Below are 17622 nucleotides of genomic sequence, written 5' to 3'. Positions count from 1 at the left end.
CAAATTCGTATTGTAGTCTGCTATGTGCTCGCTGAAATAACTTGTGCAGGCTACATACACATGTAATTTATTAACAACGTTCAAAAAATCTGTTTTGACTGACAGAGGAGATGCATGTTATCAACCATGGGGATGGTCTGTGGCTCACGCGGCTAGCTAGCTAAATCTGTGGTGAGTGATGTTACTTATCTTGGTCAGGAAATGCTGAGGGCCAAAAAGGACAGAATAACAGAGTTACTATGGGTTGTATCAGGGTTAAATATGTTTACTATACCCGTTCTATGTTTTCCAGATGTGAAGTAGTAATGTCCATATTGTGTCGTTCTCATTGCAGCTCTCCTGTTGTCTCCTCTGGATTGTGACTATTTGGAGAATAACGTTACAGTGTTAAACATGCCTCAGGCTACAGCTCTCATCAGTGGGATCCAGAGGATGGTTCTGTATGAAACCAGAGCCGTAAGTTTATTCTGTTGTATCACTGTCTTATCCTGACTTCCGATCAGTCGGCTAATAGCGTCTTGCACCTGCAAGTAGGAAACTAGATCTCTACATGACATATTTTGTATCATGTTAAAGTTGATGCTTAAAAAATGCATATTTGTCTACGATTTTTGGTCAAAGAAAAGCAAACTGAGCACACCAGTTCTTAATTTGCCACAAGCTGCTTCATATTTACAAATATGTCCACTCTTTTCCCCCCTAAAGACGTAGCCCCACTTTGTTTCTTTAATGCAATGATTACAACTGTTTTACACAACTAGGAACAACTTAACACAACCACAGTCTCTGTAGACTCCTTGGCGCATTAACTTATTCCTGGCAGACATAATTCAAGACATTAAAAATAACTATATAGAAATAATCAATCTTGGTCTGGTTGTCTTTTGTAGGTCATTTAGAGTAATCAGAATTAATTTCAGTCTGTTTCATAACCTGGGAAAAACTCCTCACAGGAACTGTAAAGATACAGTCATGCTTTATCTATAACTTTAAACAAGTTCACAGATGTGAACACAAGATTTGAGGAGGATGGAGAGTTCATGTAGGATTGTGATTAGTTGCTGGTAAACACTAGATGGCAGCAAAAGAGTTTTTATTATGGTTTGCTAACCAAGCTACACTACCAGTCAAAAGTTTGGACACACTTTCCTATTCATTTGTATGAGAAAATGTGTCCAAACTTTTAACTGGTAGTGTATACCTCAATCTGCTTTGATTCACCATAACTTCTCTGTTGTTTATTATAGAGGAGTGCATCTTTGTCTGGATGATCAGAAAGATAACGTTTTCCTGGAAAACATAAGCCTAATATGTGCATTTGATGGTTAAGTTTAGCTTAGCTTTCCTATCAGCATGTTGTTCTGCCAGTATGTTTTTTGACGACTAATTTTAACAGAAATGTTCAAATTTGTCCGTCATCAGTTGTCACAAAGATCAAGACAGTAAGGAAGGAAAACTTGTGTCATAGTTGAGTTATCACAAGCCAACCCATTGTACTGAGCTGTGGATAAACTGACTGTCTAACTATTGTGGACAAAGAAGGCTCATTGGAAGCGTGGAACAGGACAAAATTTCTCTAATGATCACGGACTGTACTGATACATGGTGTTCCAATTTCATGTTCTCTGGTGGACAGAAAATCTTAAGCCAACACACAAAGTCAGTGTGAGAAAAATAATGACTGTCAAGAAAAAGGTCTGACAAAGAAGACACAAGTCTTAACAAGGAACATATTCGAATGTGGAGCTCAAATTTGGGCTGTGCCCACATGTACTCTTAGCTTCTATAATAGCATTGGGTATTTTTATATATGATTATACAATACATCTATCTTGGATTTCTTTTGTGTATGATTCCACTTCTCTTCTTCATTTCTGCCTGGGTGGCTCATTGTTGAGAGAAAATGTTGCAAATTATAGAAAAAAGGACTCTGAAAGTGAGACTTTAACAAAGAGACTGTAGAAAGCGTGCTTGCTTGCTCCAACCAAAAATATCATGCAATCACACTAGTTAAAGGATTGTTATTGTGTTCGGTGTACACGCTCTTCCAGGTAAAACTATGCAGGCAACATAGCAAACATCATCCCTGTAACATATCCTTTTATTTTTTCCTTTCAGAGGTATTTTTTGGTGGGGACCAATCAGGCACAGACCAAACACAGAGTCCTTAAGATTGACCGCACAGAACCCAAGGACCTGGTGATAATCGACGATAAGGCAAGTGCTGAGTTCTGACCCGAGTTACTACAGTGCTAATTTAGTATATGCTTATGTAATACAGTACAGTACGCTTGGGGGGAAATTGTACAATCCCTCAGCCTGTCCCGAGTGTATTGTGTATGACAGCTTAGCTGATGAGTGCTGCTGAGTGCACCTCCTTTACTTCTCCACTGCTCATTACCAGGATCTATGAGCGGGGAGTTGATTTGTTTGTTCGTGTTGTGGGTGATTATGATGTGTTTGTTATAATGAAGCATCTCTGACTAAATATCCATCACCCCACGCTCTCGTTGCTGCAGATATTATACCGACCCTGGGAACCCCTGTTTGTTTTCCATTTGATTGGCATAGTAGAGTATTTTTTAAACAGGGGGCGGAGGCTTAAGAATGCGGAGGTGAGCAGATTTAAAGCTGGAAACGCAGCCTCATTTTTCACCATGTCTCAGTTCATATGTGAGGAAAGCTGGCATAATGTAACAGTTCCTTAGTACCTTGCTATATGTATGAGATTAAGATTTAACAGTGAGCTGACGGAGCCAAATAACTGAATACTTTTATTAGCTCTCACTGACTTAATAATGTTTTTAAAGACCCCCTCCAGTGAAAATCAAGTATTTAACCTTGTAAACATCTCCATGTGGTGTTCTTCATGTGCTACAAGACATATCAGGGACAACATCAGCAGTCATCTCCATGGCTGGGCCTGTCTGCTTTTAAACTGCAGTGTACCAAGGACAGGCTGAACAACACGTTTTCGGATTGGCAGGTTTGAGACGTCACAAACCTAAGGAGCCTATGCATATCATTATGTGCAACCACTTCGGCAATGCGCGAGCCAGCTGTATCCGTCATCGTAATTTTTGCAAACTCACTACTGACTAACAATAATGTTACTACTAATTAGTACATTTCATGCTAGCTAAGCTTCAACAAGCTGCCACTAAACGATGTCAGAGACGTGTTTTGTTTTTGCGACGGACGGGGCGGTTGGAAATTTGCATAGTGGGCGGGGACTATGCAGATTGGGGAATTTTTAATGAGGGAGAAGGAGGAGATGCTTTGGGAGGATTTTTGCAAGGTAATTAAACGTATTTTGCAGAAAAAACACATCGGACACAATTTATTATTTCAAGCAGAGCATTTTATATGTACCAAAACATGACTGGAGCTGCTCTTTAAACCCACAATAAAGGGACTTTACACAAACAAATACCGTAGCATGTATAGCACGTTATTACTCCATTTAGTTAAGACTGTAAAATCTATGATATGGAAGAAGAAAGGTAAGCTACAGCTACAGATAACTCACATGCAAAGTCCTTTACGACCGAATAATAATAAAAAAAACTGTTGATTAATTACACTATTGCAAAAGCAGTTTGGATAACAAATTGCCTTTGTTGAGGATCAATCCAAACCCTTTTGTAGAAAATTTGGAGCCATTGATTTGACCCGCTAGTCACTTTCTTTTCATTGCACAGAGAATAATTCTATTGTATAAGTTTCACCTGCTCTAAATTAAGTTATTTGTCATTAATTAAGTCCCCTGTAAGCTGCAGCTTTTCTTTAAAAGAAGAAATAAATCACTCCCTGTTTTCTCCTGTTGTTGTGCAGTAAAAAGAGCCAGATGGTAACTATGCTCAAGAATAAAGAAACAGAAACTGCTTATTCTAATATTCATGTGTGTGTGTATTTTGTCTGTAGCATGTCTACAGCCAGCAAGAGGTTCGGGAGTTGTTGGGCCGTCTGGACCTTGGAAACCGCACCAAAATTGGCCAAAAGGGTTCCTCGGGCCTGTCCAGGGCGGTGTCAGCCTTTGGCATTGTTGGTGAGTACAGAGACTGAACTCTCTTCCTCACTGGCATAGCAACAACCATTGTTAAACGCAAACTGTCCTCATCTCTAAAGTACGACTTCTAAAGCTGTGTTTTTTGACCTAGTTTTACGTATTGCTGTAAATGCTAGAGATGGAAAAACATAATAATTTAAGGAACACCTGGCAGTATAATGTAATTCACTACAATATAGCTGCTACTACCTTTGTGTATATAATGTTCAATTTTCAGGTTTCAATAATGACCATCAGGGACACATTCAGGAGCAGAAAGAAGCTTTTTATATTTGTATTACTTTCCTATTTCAGGTAAAAAGAAAGTAACTAGAAATGCATTCAAGAAGCGCAGACCTCCGTCAAGGCCAACAGTCCAGTCCTCTATAATGTGCTGATCTGCCAGTTCAACCACAATATGTATCTGAATACATTAAATAAAACTAAAGGAATTATCTTAAAATATGGTTCTGTATGGCTAAAACATCATCATCACATGCTTAAAGCACCAATCAAGAACTTTTAATTTTGTGTTGATTTAGATTTTTGTGAAGATTTACCATGTGCATTTATTTTGAAGAAAGACCACGCTTCCTTTCACTACTATTTTACTTACTTAAACCGGGATGCAAAGTGACAAGGTAATGTAATTATTTGGGGTTATATAAGATTAATAACTGTAATATGATGAAAGTAATGGCTGCACTGTAGTGCAGTGGTTAGCACTGTTGCCTCACAGCTAGAAGGTTACTAGTTCAAATCCCGATTTGGACGAAGTGGGCCTTTCTGTGTGCATTTTCTCCCCGTGCATGCTGGGTTCTCTCCATTTCCTCCAAAGTCCAAAGGCATGCTTGTTAGGTTCATAGGTGACGCTAAATTATCCATAGGTATGAATGTGAGCGTGAAAGGTTGTCTCTTTGTGTCAGCCCTGTGATTGACTGGCAATCAGTCCAGGTGTACCCCCCTCCAGCTCCCCCAATATTGGTCAATATGGGCTCTTCCTTGGACCATGCTCCATATATCCATGAAAATAAGTAGTAGTTTTCCTTTTAACAAACATACAAAAAAAATGGCAACCTTAACCTACTTGGTTAAGTTAACAATGTTGTTTTAGAAAAGCCAAATGAAATCTCCTCTTATTTAATTAAATAATAACATTACTACCAAGGTGGCCTGACTACTTTTGCACTGTATTCCAATATATAATCTTGAAACTAATCTCAACACTTTCTTTTAACTGCAACACTTCTGTTATTGTTGAAAAAACAGCAAGAACTGTAATTATAAAACCATCCCCTCTCTGTTGACCTAAGACATGGACCACAGTCACTATCATTTTCTCAAGCCCACTTGTTCTGTCTATCTGCCCCATATATAAAAGCCCAGCGTTGTTACGTGACATGTTTGTGTAACCGATCGCGTCAGGCCGACTCTGAACATCCTTCGCCTGAGTTGGCACTTGTGGAAAGTCCTGTGTGGAAAGTAATTGTTCAGACTGGTCTGTGAGTTTCAGGCATGAACTGCATGATCGCTTCTCAAGCCCTGACCTACATTATTTTATATGTGTTATGAACATTTAAGTACACACCAAAGAAGAGGGGTTGGGTATGACCCAATAACCTAGATGTTGACTCTTGATTATTTTCATTTATTCTGTACACTAACCCCGATCTAATCAAGCATATTCCACCAAACTACTACTAAACTATCAGTCTATCTGTGAGGGGCACAACTTTTTTTTCAGGTCAAAAAAACATAATTCTCTTTAATAAGCCAGAATAAAAAAAACAACAACCCTTAACCTCAATAAACAATATTTCTTTCAAACCTGTACTGCATTAAATCTTTTTTTTCACCCCAAGATGACGCCATTTAAAACAGACAGCAGTAGCAGCCGTGCAAAGCGGCTCTAAACTTTTACGTCCAACCGTCATGTCAAAGTGCAGAACCAAACCAGACAAAATACCCGTTAAAAAAATCAACAACAGATACACAAGACACAGTACAAAACAAACTCAACAATAAATCAGATATAACAATACACTATAGATAATAAATAAATACCAAGATTAAAAGTCTACAGCCACGCTAGCAGCTCTGTGAGGCTGCGCTTTGGCACAGTAGTGTTTTAAGCTAAATGGTAACTTTAGCATGCTAACATACTCATCACAGATCTGCTCGTCACTATATTGGTAATTATCCAGATATATTAGTTGTCTTGGTAATTCTTAGTTTTTGTGAGTCTAATTTTAATCAGCTACAATGTTTTAGGCCTTCGACTTGGCCCATGCTACACCCTTCCACCAAATTTTATGCTAATCACTCTAGCAGTTTTTCCATCATCCTGCTAACAAACATCAACAAAGTCCTGTCCTATTTGATGGAGGAGTTATATAATTATAAACACAGTGGTGTTTTTTTTAGCTAAACAGTAGCTTTAACAGTAGCTAACATACTTAGAATAAAAAACTAGCAAGATGAGCGACTGACTGACTGATTCACTGATTTACTGACATTAGCGCCCATTTAGCCACACTGCTAGCGTGGACACTTGTAACAGTGTTATATTCCTTTTTCCATTTCCTCCTGTTTGTGTGTGTGTGTGTGTGTGTGTGTGTGTGTGTGTTTGTGTGTGTGTGTGCTTGTGTTTGTGTTTGTGCATATACTTGTAAACCATTTCTGACAAAAGAGATGATAGCAGGTGCTTACTAATATTGGCATGACCTTACCAGGACATAATAGTAACACATCTAGGGTAGTTCACCTTTATTGTTGAGGCTCATGAAAGGTCAGTCACACTGACACGGACTGATTCTGACTTTGACGTCTGCTCGGTGTGATACTTTTTTTCCACTGTGGGCTAATGGAAACTTTGTTCACAAGCTGCAACTTGCCAAAGTCACCATGTAACAGGGAATAAAAGAGTGATGCAGCCATGTAGGGTACAGTGTACCCTGAGAGCTCCTGTCCTCCTCCCAAGCACTTTTCTTATGTACTTATGTAACTGTACATAATGACAGCCATTATTCTAAATATATTCTTATTCTCTTTCAACTGTAAGTTTTGTCAGTTTGACCCATCTCTGGCAGGAACAAGCACAATAAACAGAGCAGAGCTAAAAGTGAAACAATATTAAGTGGACTGTGGAAGTAGTATAATTCACTCTCATGCAAGGCTACAACTAACAAGCTTAGTTGATCATTTTGCTGTGGAAAACACTGATTTGGAAACACCAGCTCTGAATCATTATGGAGTTATTAAGCAGAGGTTTGTTGACACTTTGTTGACAATATCGCTCTTCTGAGTGTAATTGGTCCTTAACAGAAACAATGAAAGTTATGAAACAGACTGAAATTAATTCTGATTACATAATATGACCTACAAAAGCAAACCAGACCATCAGCGACAAGATTGATTATTTCTATACAGTTATTTTTGATGCCTGAAACTGTGGGCGGGGGGTAGGTGTCAGACGAAGCGATTAACTGCACGCTGCGTGTGTTTACATTTTCCATACATATGTCGGTTAAAGTTGTAATCTCGAAGATCTCAGTTTCGTTCTCTTTGGCGGCACCTATGGTGATAAACGGTAATTGCTGGAGCACACTTCCCAGATATCCAGACAGTGTTGCATGTGTGTCGTCCACGGTTGGCTCCGGTTGTAACTCTTGATTTTCCTCGCTGACGGTCGCTTTCCTTGTTAGACTGTTTGCCTTCATCTGAGCGTCCAGTTTGTTTCTTTTTCTTTGGATTTTCACTTATTTTTGAAGTTGTATCTGTAGTCATCGATCTTTTCTTTGTTTGTTCAGCCACAGTAGATTACTGTTTACTCGCAACACTCGCAGAGACCGGTAAAGCAGCCGCTTAGATACACTTGTGATTTGCCTGGATCATTTTATCATAAATGCCATGATCAAAATTAGAGGTGTAAGTCATAGGACATATGACTTATTACATGTCTATATATAAAACATGCAAAGATAGGCAATAAATTATTGAGGATCAAATGCCTAAGTGTGACCACATAGAACAGCTTTTATGTTGTATGTAAAGTATCAAACAGCCTCAAAGGTGAAACGGTACCCGAGCAATTTAGGTAGATATCCTGTCCTGTCAGTAGACCCTCAACACCCATATCTTTCAAACTCCATGTCCCCAGTTTGCATTGCCTGCAATAGTTATCTTAAATCCTGAGGTTTGATCTCCAGGTCATGTAAGTTAAGGCATTATTTTCTAAAATCTTTTCATAGGCTGATTTAACTTTCACTCACTTTAGCACATACAGTCCTTTAAACCCATGAAGTACACTGTCTATTGTTAAATTTGGCAAATTTGGCAAAAATAGAGAATAAATATTTAATTTATAAAATCAAAAGCTAGCCTTGTATTTAAGGATGATCTTTATTTGTATAATTGGTTGTTGCATCATCCTGTCTGTCTGTCTCTTTGTATCCTGAAACATATTAAAAACCTCTTCACCTCAAGAGTCACCTAACCGCTCAGTGATATATGGAACTCTGATTACAAATGGCTAAAAAGTTCTAGAACATCTTATTTAGTTATGACATTGCATCTATAACACCAATGTCTGTCAGCAGAACAGTTAAGCCTCCAATATAATACCATAAACTGAGGCGTATGTCTATATCAAGCACACTTACATAAGCAAACTGGCCTTGCTCGGGCCTAAATATATTCAGAACAATTACAAAAACACAGATATCATTATGTTTTCAATGTCACAGATGGGAATGTGTCTCATTATGAGCTCAAATCATAAGCTATCCTGCATGATGTTTTCTAGGTCAGATTTTTATTGTGTAAGCGTAAATGGATTGACTGTATAGATAGTAGAGCGAGTGACACACTAACACTCATGATCCACCTCCACAATGAGCTGTTTTCATCACCATCATCATTGGAGCTGATTTGTAAGCACCACAAAGATGGACCTACTAAGCCTTTTTTTCTGTCATTTATTGGCAGCATGAATAACTCAGGTCACGTCAGTACAGAAAAATGCATTCGATCAGTTTGTTCCGAAAGGCTGAACATTTTCCTTTTTTTTTCTTCACAGGGTTTGTACGTTTCCTGGAGGGGTACTACATCGTGTTGATCACAAAGCGTAGAAAGATGGCTGACATCGGGGGCCACTCTATCTACAAAATTGAAGACACCAGCATGATCTACATCCCCAATGACTCGGTTAGGGTAACACACCCTGATGAAGCAAGGTACTGTCTAGTTCTCCTTTAGGACCTTGTAGAAATCAGTCTGAAACAAATCTAATTTCATTAGTATGCAATTGCGTTGGTACTCTTTTTTTTTTTTTTTTTTTTTTGTTCCCAAACACAACATGTTCTTAAAGGAGCAGTTCTCCCCTGGAAAAGCCACTGTCAGTCAAAGCTGGTGTTCTCTGTAATCGATAGCAGCAATAATATTTGAAACTGGCGAACTGTACAAACAGCTCATGGTTTCACCCATTCTACATTCCTACAACACCCAGCATGCATTGCGCCCCTCCCTCTGAAAGGAACGGCCCAGTGAGAGACGCTGGAGTGAAATACTACCGTCCCGCTGCAGGGAATGGCTCAGGGCGGTACAGAATCCGAAATACGACGAGAATATACCGGTGGATCATCTAGAATATCTTTAAATGTTGATTGACAGTTGTGTATTTATAAACAACAACACTCCAAGAAAGTATTAAATAAATTGAAATGTTAGGATTACTAAAAATGATGAGTATAACAGTTTGGATAGCAAAGCTAAAATTAGGTAATGGAAGCATGACTTTGATGATTTCATAGCATTATAAATGATCAAACATGCATCATATTCAAATGATAATTATATGTAGACAAGACAAATAGACTGATTCTACAAAAGCTAAATAACAAATTCATAATTTCCCTTCTTTAGATTACTTTTTTTTCTAATGTGTGTAAGACTTACTAAGTTGTTGCTCTCCTAGATATGTGCGCATCTTTCAGAACGTGGACCTATCCAGCAACTTCTACTTCAGGTAAGTTCTTTTCTTTGTTTTTTTTTTTATCCCAAAATGAACAATATGAATAAGATGTATCTACAAACCTTAAGGAAGTTTACTACCCTGCCCTTAAAGATTTAGTATTCTAGTATTCTTGTACCTCACCATGGAGGTTATACTTTCAGCTCCATTTCTCAATAAAATGGTTACAGATTTGACCCGTATTTGGTGGCCAGGAGGAGTTACTTGCCAAGGATCAACTGTTCAGATTCAGGAATTTAATGATGATGATTTTTTAACTTTTGAACAAACTTTTTTGTTGAATTTAAAAAAAAACATCTGTTATTAAAGATGTTATATCTATAAATATCAGTAGTTAAATGGGTAAACGTAAAGATGAATTAATTTCTTCAAGATGTTATAAACCCATCACAAGGCTGGCCATGAGTCAAGATATCCAGAGCTCAGACGAGGCCTAGAAAGATCTAAATATAGCTTTATCTATTTGACTTTCATTCTCCTTTTTTCTGTCCCTTAGTAATCACAGGGACAATTTATTGAATGTTTCAGTGACAGTTCATGGAAAGTTTTCATAGCTTCTGTGACAATTTGTTAAATTGAGAGACTATTTCAGGGGTATAAATTGATGCTGATCGTTCATGCAGTAGTCATGGAAAGCACTTAGTAGCACTTTTGGACACAGCTCAGAGCCACGTCAGAGGTGAAATACACTTAATGTTTCCAATTTTACAATGTGTGATGAAGGTGTTTATATTTCTGTGTCAGTAGTTTTGAGAAATTTGAAATGCATTATGGGAGAGTACGAGCTGTACTTGTTTCCAACTATATTGCTATTGTACCCTGCAGCTACAGCTATGACCTGAGCCACTCGCTGCAGTACAACCTGACTTTGCTTCAGAGGCCTTATGAACTGTGGTCATCACCATCTTCCTCCGCTGAGGAGCAGGAGGAGGTGCACACACAGAGCAAGCAGGACAGCTTTGACATCTTTGAAGATGAGGGTTTGCCCACGCAAGGTGAGCACAAGTTCATCAAGAGCTGTAGCAATAGGGAGGGGGAGCATGGGGTTATGTGAGCTGCCTTTGATATGAGCTAGGTTGTGAGTGTAGCTTGTATTTAGCTTTTGAGGGGATTTTTGCACAAAATAGTGCAGATTAATACCTTATTGCAAAGGCTATGAGCAGTAATAACTCTGTAATTTATAACAAAAAAGGGTCTAAAATTGTCATACTGGCTGTCTGTTTCATCTCTTTGTAGGCAGATTATTTTAGCCTAAAATACAGTAATTGCCGTAGAACCAAAAAAATATTGAATTTACACTCATCTTTGAATAATCTTCATGATATGCAAGAGGTGCAAAACACAGTATCATCTTTTTTTCCATTTCACCTTACCTGCTCAAGAAAAAGTGGAGGCTGAAATGAACAATCACCTATTTTTCTAGCTAAGTCATTTCGTCCGCCCTCTCAGCTATTACATTTATTAAAATGAAAATAAGTATTAAAAACTCCTTACAGTTGAATGTATTTTTAATATGATTTTAATGAACATAAACAAACCAAACATGAATTCCACTGGAGTATAAGGCTTGGATAGCAGCTACTAAAACTAACCAAATCTGGTTAGCCTTAGCAAGAGTATAGCTATTTTTTTCCTTCTTTATTGGTGTCAGCGACTGTCTCTTTTAGCTATGTTGGGGTTATGACCAAGATTCATCAGCTGGAATCAATAACAGAACAGCTAGGGAAAATAACGTGTTAATTTAGCCTTTCTTTTAGCAAAACTAATCGTGGCATTAGCTAACTTTTCCATGCTAATGTTAGCTAGCTCTCTTTAGCTAGTGGTTGGCTGTTGCCCTGTAGTTTTTCGCTATGTTTTGTTGTTACTGCAACTGTATTAAGTCTAAAAAGAAAGCATACATCTCGAGGGCCTAATAATTCTTTATAAATTTAAGCAGATATCAAAAGTAAAATTAGGTTTAACGTTAATTTTGACTCAAAATGTACTTATAGTTCATGCGACAAAGACGCTTTAAATAATTAATGTCAGATAATGATGGCGAAATTGTTGGGGTTTTTTTGTTACCGTTATTGCCCAAAGAAAGTGGTATGTTATGTATTTGTAACAGTTAGGGCATCAATTAATTGAAAAATAACTTGACTTGCCTGATGGGTTCTGTAATTTAGGGCGTGTTGTCATGTTATAACAGAACCTTAATTCAAACGTTTCTTAGTACGCTCGTGTTTCACACAGCCTGCGTCACCTCAGCTCTTTTTCCATTTCTCTCTAACTGATAATTGGCTCTGACACAGTGAAGTAATCCAGAGGTTTTATGTGTTCCTCCCCTTCCGCCACAGTGGTTTATGGCCTCGAGAATGAGCCGTACTACAAGTACGTGTGGAACGGTAAGCTGCTGGAACGAGTCAAGGACACAGTGCATCATGACTGGCTCATGTATATAATCCATGGCTTTTGTGGCCAGTCCAGTATCCTTTGACCATTGTTACATCAGTTTTGCACGTGTTACTAAATTGTGTGACCTTGATTTTTAATTATGTGCCTCTGTGTGTTTTAAATCACAAATGATGAACTTGTTGCTTTGAGTTTTTATATCTAAAAAATGTGCAATACAAACTGTACACTTCCTTGTCAGAATATAGCATGTCAGCAATGATTGAATTGATTGTTAACACTAGTAGAACTTTATCCCTCACAATGTCATTCTTTGTCGGCACTCCCCCTCATCTCACAGCCTCAGCATCACTTGTTGAACTGCGTGCTGCCTCCAGAGGAGCACGTGGATTGCACTGTGAGCCAGACTGTGTGATTAACTACAAAAGTACTAAAGCAATTTGTGTTTGTTGTTAGGGCTTTTAGCGGAGCAAGTATTACGGAAATTAAGCAGTGGTTATCAGGTATGTAAACACTGGCACTTCTATAATCTCTCCATCTGTTATCTACAGGAAAAAAGCTGCAACATTGCGCACAGGAACATCAGATAAAACACACGGCTTTCCTTTTTGGATTCAGACCAGATACCATGTTTGAACGTGCATGCACACATTTTTTCCCCTTTCATTTTGGGTGCAACTTTGAGTAGACACAAGCTGCACACCAAAGATTTTTATAAGGCTTTACATGAATAATTTTTTGAGAAGCTTTTGTAGTCATGATGCATGGGTTACTGCTGCAGAGGGGCTTTGGGCTTGACTAGAGCTGGGTAAACAGTCTGATTTATTATGGGGAAAGTCTGCCTTAGGCTCAGGTTTCAGATATCAATAATTTACCAGCAAGTCTCCTTTGCAAACATAACATTAAGCTGTGTTAAAAAATATTGTTACTCAGTAATTAATTTGTATATAATGGATATTTTTCTACTAGCTTTTGTGTTTTAGTGTTGCTGCAGGCTGTAAAGAAGAGGTGTACTGTATAGTCAGTGATGCTATTAACACTGTTATCTCTCATCAGGCAGCATGCTGCCACTGTGACATTGTGTGGGCGCTTTGAGTTTAGACAATTCCTGGAAACTGTTTGGCCTTCTGAGCTGTTTTGTTCTGAGCGCATGAGAGGAGGGATGGATGCAATAAGAGGAGCCTCGGTGGAGCGAGTAGATGCAGAAAGAGACACTTAAGTTGATATTGTAGAAACAGAGGAAAAACTTTTGTAGGAGTTTTTCAATTATTGTTTCCAAATTGTTCACATGAACAATATTTACATATATTTATATTTATATGGACTGATGTTATTTGATATGTTATTTGATGTTACATTGCCCAAGGCTTGACACTACTTTGCTAATATCGCATACTTGACAGATTTTGCTTAAATCACAACAAACCAGAGTTACACCTCAGACTATGCTAATGTTGCTGTTTGTTTGCTTTAAGTTTTTTAATCAAAACTGCTTTTTTTCTGACAGTTATGATATCAATAATATTAATAATCACTTACATAGTGCATATGTTTAGTTTCCACTGATTTTAAGATTCAAAATATATCTTTATTTGCAATTTATGCCCGATGCAAGAGATTGGTTAGGTTGGAAATCAGAGTACTAACAATTAGACACAATTAATGAATGAATTAATAACTATGATGTTTGTGTGTGTTTACAAACAGGTGATTGTGTAATGTATTGTTCTTATTTGTATTATTCCTTCACTAACCAACTCCAGAGCTTCTGATCTACGGCCGACCGGTTCACATCACCCTCATTGCCAGGCGCTCCAGCAGATTTGCCGGGACCCGCTTCCTCAAAAGAGGAGCAAACTGTGAGGTACAGCTGTTGCCAGGGCAACGGTGAAGAATAGATAGTGGAGGCAGGGCTGAGGGCCACCGGGATGATTGAGATGACTCAGGTTGATCACAGGGGGTTAATTTGACCCGCTGCCTCTTCCTTGAGTATGCATGAGTGTCTGCGTGGGAGTGAAGTGGGAGGAGAACAAACAAAGATTTCCTCTTTCTACTTGGACTGCTCTCCTGAGATTAGGGTGGACACCTATTTCATAGTTTTCTGTTATTGTGGTCAGAGCAAAGTAAAGCGGTCATGTTTCATATTAGCACAGTCTTAAAAACCTTTATCTTTAATGGTTTTTTGTCTTTTCATCGTTGGAGAAGCTCAGGTGAAATTAATACAGTTAATAATGGCTCTGTTCCAGTTAGGTAGAGTCTGAATTCATTTGATTAAACTTGACCTTGAAAACAGACATTTTATCACATGATCTTCAACACCATATGTAGTGTGTCCAGTTGTCAAAGACTAAGTAGATGTTTGGATTTCTGTTTTTTCTAAGGGCTTTAAGAAATTCTTGTCCATGCTGATCTTACTCATGCCATGAACTTGATCATGTCGATCAGAGGGTGGCCCTTTAGTTGGAGAGATTGACTGGACTGATGCACAAACCGTCCCAAAGGCATCAGTTTGATTATTTATGTGTTCCTGATAGGCAGGTGGACACCTTGCATGGCAGTGGATGGGTGTGTTCTGAATGGTGGCAAGAACCTCAAGCTGTATGAAAAGGGTTCCTCAGAGAGATCGACCTGCTCACTATACATTACCCCGCTTACACGGCTATTTACTCACAGAATCAACAATTTGACACAAAAACAAAATGTTATTAATTTAAGAATTATTATATTTATGGATGCACAATGTTATCAGCACGTTCTCAATATCTGCAGATTATGGCTTGAAAATGACACATCGGCATCGGCAGATATGTAATTTTTTACAATAATTTCCGCCGATAAATCAACGCTTTAATTTTGCCTAAATGCTCGATGATTCCCTAAAAAAGCTTGATGTAAAGCGACGACATTAACTCGGCGCAAGTGTGTGCGTGCATTGCCTGCGCAAATTTATCAACAATATACAAATAAAGACTTAAAAGTCACAGAAACTCGAGCCAATGAACAGAAGTTAAACAACTTTCACAACTCTTACGTAGCTAACAGTTAGCTCACATTCTCGTCATTTTACCGGACTTCAACATCAACATCAAACACGCTGAAAATACACTCTCGGCCAAAGCCGACGCTAACAGAGTGTAACATAAACATCAGTGCAAAATTAACTTACATGTTCATGGACGCACACACGATAAAAAGAGTCTGTCGGCGATCACTGGTGTCTCCGTAGTAGGTGCAGTAAACAAGTCCGGGCATGTCTCCCTCACTGCCGTGTTTTGGGGGATGCTGCATTCAGGTGCGCTCAGAAACGTGAGAGATCAGACACGTGACCTTTTGTACAACGCCTCTTCCGACAAGCATGAAGAAGGGAGCAAGATGTCTGCGGTATGGCAGCTTTTGGCCACTACAATAGGAGGAGGCATGATATCAATTCCACTGCATGGGGGGATTGGTGTTCTCTGCAATTAGGTGGAAGAAAACATGTGCCTAAAATATCGGTATCAAAATCGGCAAAAAGGGTTGGAAAATATTCCCATATCAGATATCGCACATGACCTTCATCTGCAAATGGGCATGGTCAATGTTGAGATTTCCAATTTAATTTGAAGGAGAATTCTGTAAACTGCCAAAAACAAAGGAAACGTGAACGTCTTAAATTCCATGACAATGTGGCAAACTCCACCTGCCGATAGCTTGTCCTCCATTAAAGCTTCTAAATGGACCTTGTGGTGAGATTGTCTCATTCTTGTTTGTTTTCTTTTCCAGGGGGATGTGGCTAATGAGGTTGAGACAGAGCAGATCGTCCATGACGCCGCAGTCATGTCTTTCACAGCAGGAAGTTACTCCTCATACGTCCAGGTGCGAGGTTCAGTCCCGCTGTACTGGTCCCAGGACATTTCCACCATGATGCCCAAACCCCCAATAAGATGTAAGATGTCTTTGTTTCCAGAATAATTACTTAACATCATGTTTTATATTGTATAAAACCATGGAAAAATGGTACCATGGTTTGGGTGACTGTTGGGCTATTTGCTGCTTAAGACCCCCAACGTCTGCTTTTATAATGGAAAAGGTATAGACTTAGTAACACTGCTTTAATGGAAAATCTCTCCAATCCACTCATAAAGAAAGATAACATATGAAAGATATAGATATACCCTATTTAGTCATGCAATACCACAGCAGGTGCTTACCTATTTATGTTTACAATGCTCAGTGAATTCAATCTAGCAGCTTTCCAGGACCAGAAATGACCTTTTAGGGACAGAAGAAGAATGTCATTGAGAAACTGTATTCAAATAAGAGATTAGCTTTATGCCAGGGCCATTCTTCTCAACCACCGGAACAGATAGACAATAGATTACAAAATGAAAAAGGAAACAGGTAAAGGCAGGACGCCCCCCCTCTTGGTTCTCATCTTTGTATCCGTTCTCTTGAGTCGTTCTGAGCAGGATAAAAACAGAAAACCAGGGCCGCAGTGAGGTGATGAGGTCAGTCAGACTGATGACATTAAAGGCTGCTGGTGTGTGTGTACACGGGATGACATTGGTGCTTGAATGTGGACAAAGCCAGTATTAAGTCCAAATCCCTTTTCACCCCAGTTTGCCCTTTTATCCATCCTCAGATGACGTTTTATTGTGTGAGATAGAAACACTGAGCGTGTCCCTAAGATCCCTCTGTGGATCGACTCACCTCGTCATCCTGCTTTAGCTGTGATCCTTAAATACAGTCCTTATCTGACATTTCCCAGAGCCCAATTCTTGCACTATCACTTTATATATTTGACTGTGTGTTTACATGTAGCTTGACACAATTTGTCATTAGTATTGGTGAACTTAGTTGACTTTCTTTTGCGTTCATTAAAAAACCCACATTTTTCCTAGACTAATAAATCTTAGAAGCTGAAGAAAATGAAAAAGAAAGGTGTAACAAGTAATTATTCATGTTTGGTTTGCCTTTTGGAGTCTGGAATAGTTCCCTTTCAGTCAATTCAGTCGGTACAACACATATAGTAAGGGCGTGATATCCTATATACTATATGTGTTGTACCTCGTTCCTCTCCTTCAGAGAACAAAAGTTATAGTGATAACATTTTGTTCCCTTTCAGTCGATTCACTTGGTACAAGACATTTAGTTCCTCTCCTTCAGGGAACAG

General features: G+C 38.7%; 1 protein-coding gene across 1 annotated transcript in view; it reads left to right on the top strand.

The window, feature by feature from the left end:
* The first annotated feature begins 11 nt into the window (after positions 1–11).
* fig4a (FIG4 phosphoinositide 5-phosphatase a) overlaps positions 12–17622 on the top strand; it is a 68535-nt gene continuing 50924 nt past the window's right edge. The window contains exons 1-10 of the mRNA XM_069686032.1: positions 12–171; positions 335–456; positions 2119–2217; positions 3925–4048; positions 9126–9282; positions 10023–10073; positions 10905–11074; positions 12416–12544; positions 14234–14334; positions 16233–16395. Coding sequence (XP_069542133.1) covers positions 394–456; positions 2119–2217; positions 3925–4048; positions 9126–9282; positions 10023–10073; positions 10905–11074; positions 12416–12544; positions 14234–14334; positions 16233–16395 — 1057 coding nt within the window. The 5' untranslated portion in view covers positions 12–171; positions 335–393. The remainder of the gene's footprint in view (positions 172–334; positions 457–2118; positions 2218–3924; positions 4049–9125; positions 9283–10022; positions 10074–10904; positions 11075–12415; positions 12545–14233; positions 14335–16232; positions 16396–17622) is intronic.

The sequence above is a fragment of the Semicossyphus pulcher genome, unplaced genomic scaffold, assembly GCF_022749685.1.
Source record: "Semicossyphus pulcher isolate SPU_LCO1_2020_fin unplaced genomic scaffold, fSemPul1.0.p SCAF_11, whole genome shotgun sequence".
Taxonomy (NCBI): domain Eukaryota; kingdom Metazoa; phylum Chordata; class Actinopteri; order Labriformes; family Labridae; genus Semicossyphus; species Semicossyphus pulcher.
Note: the sequence above shows the minus strand (reverse complement) of the source record. Positions and strands in the feature narration are given on the sequence as shown.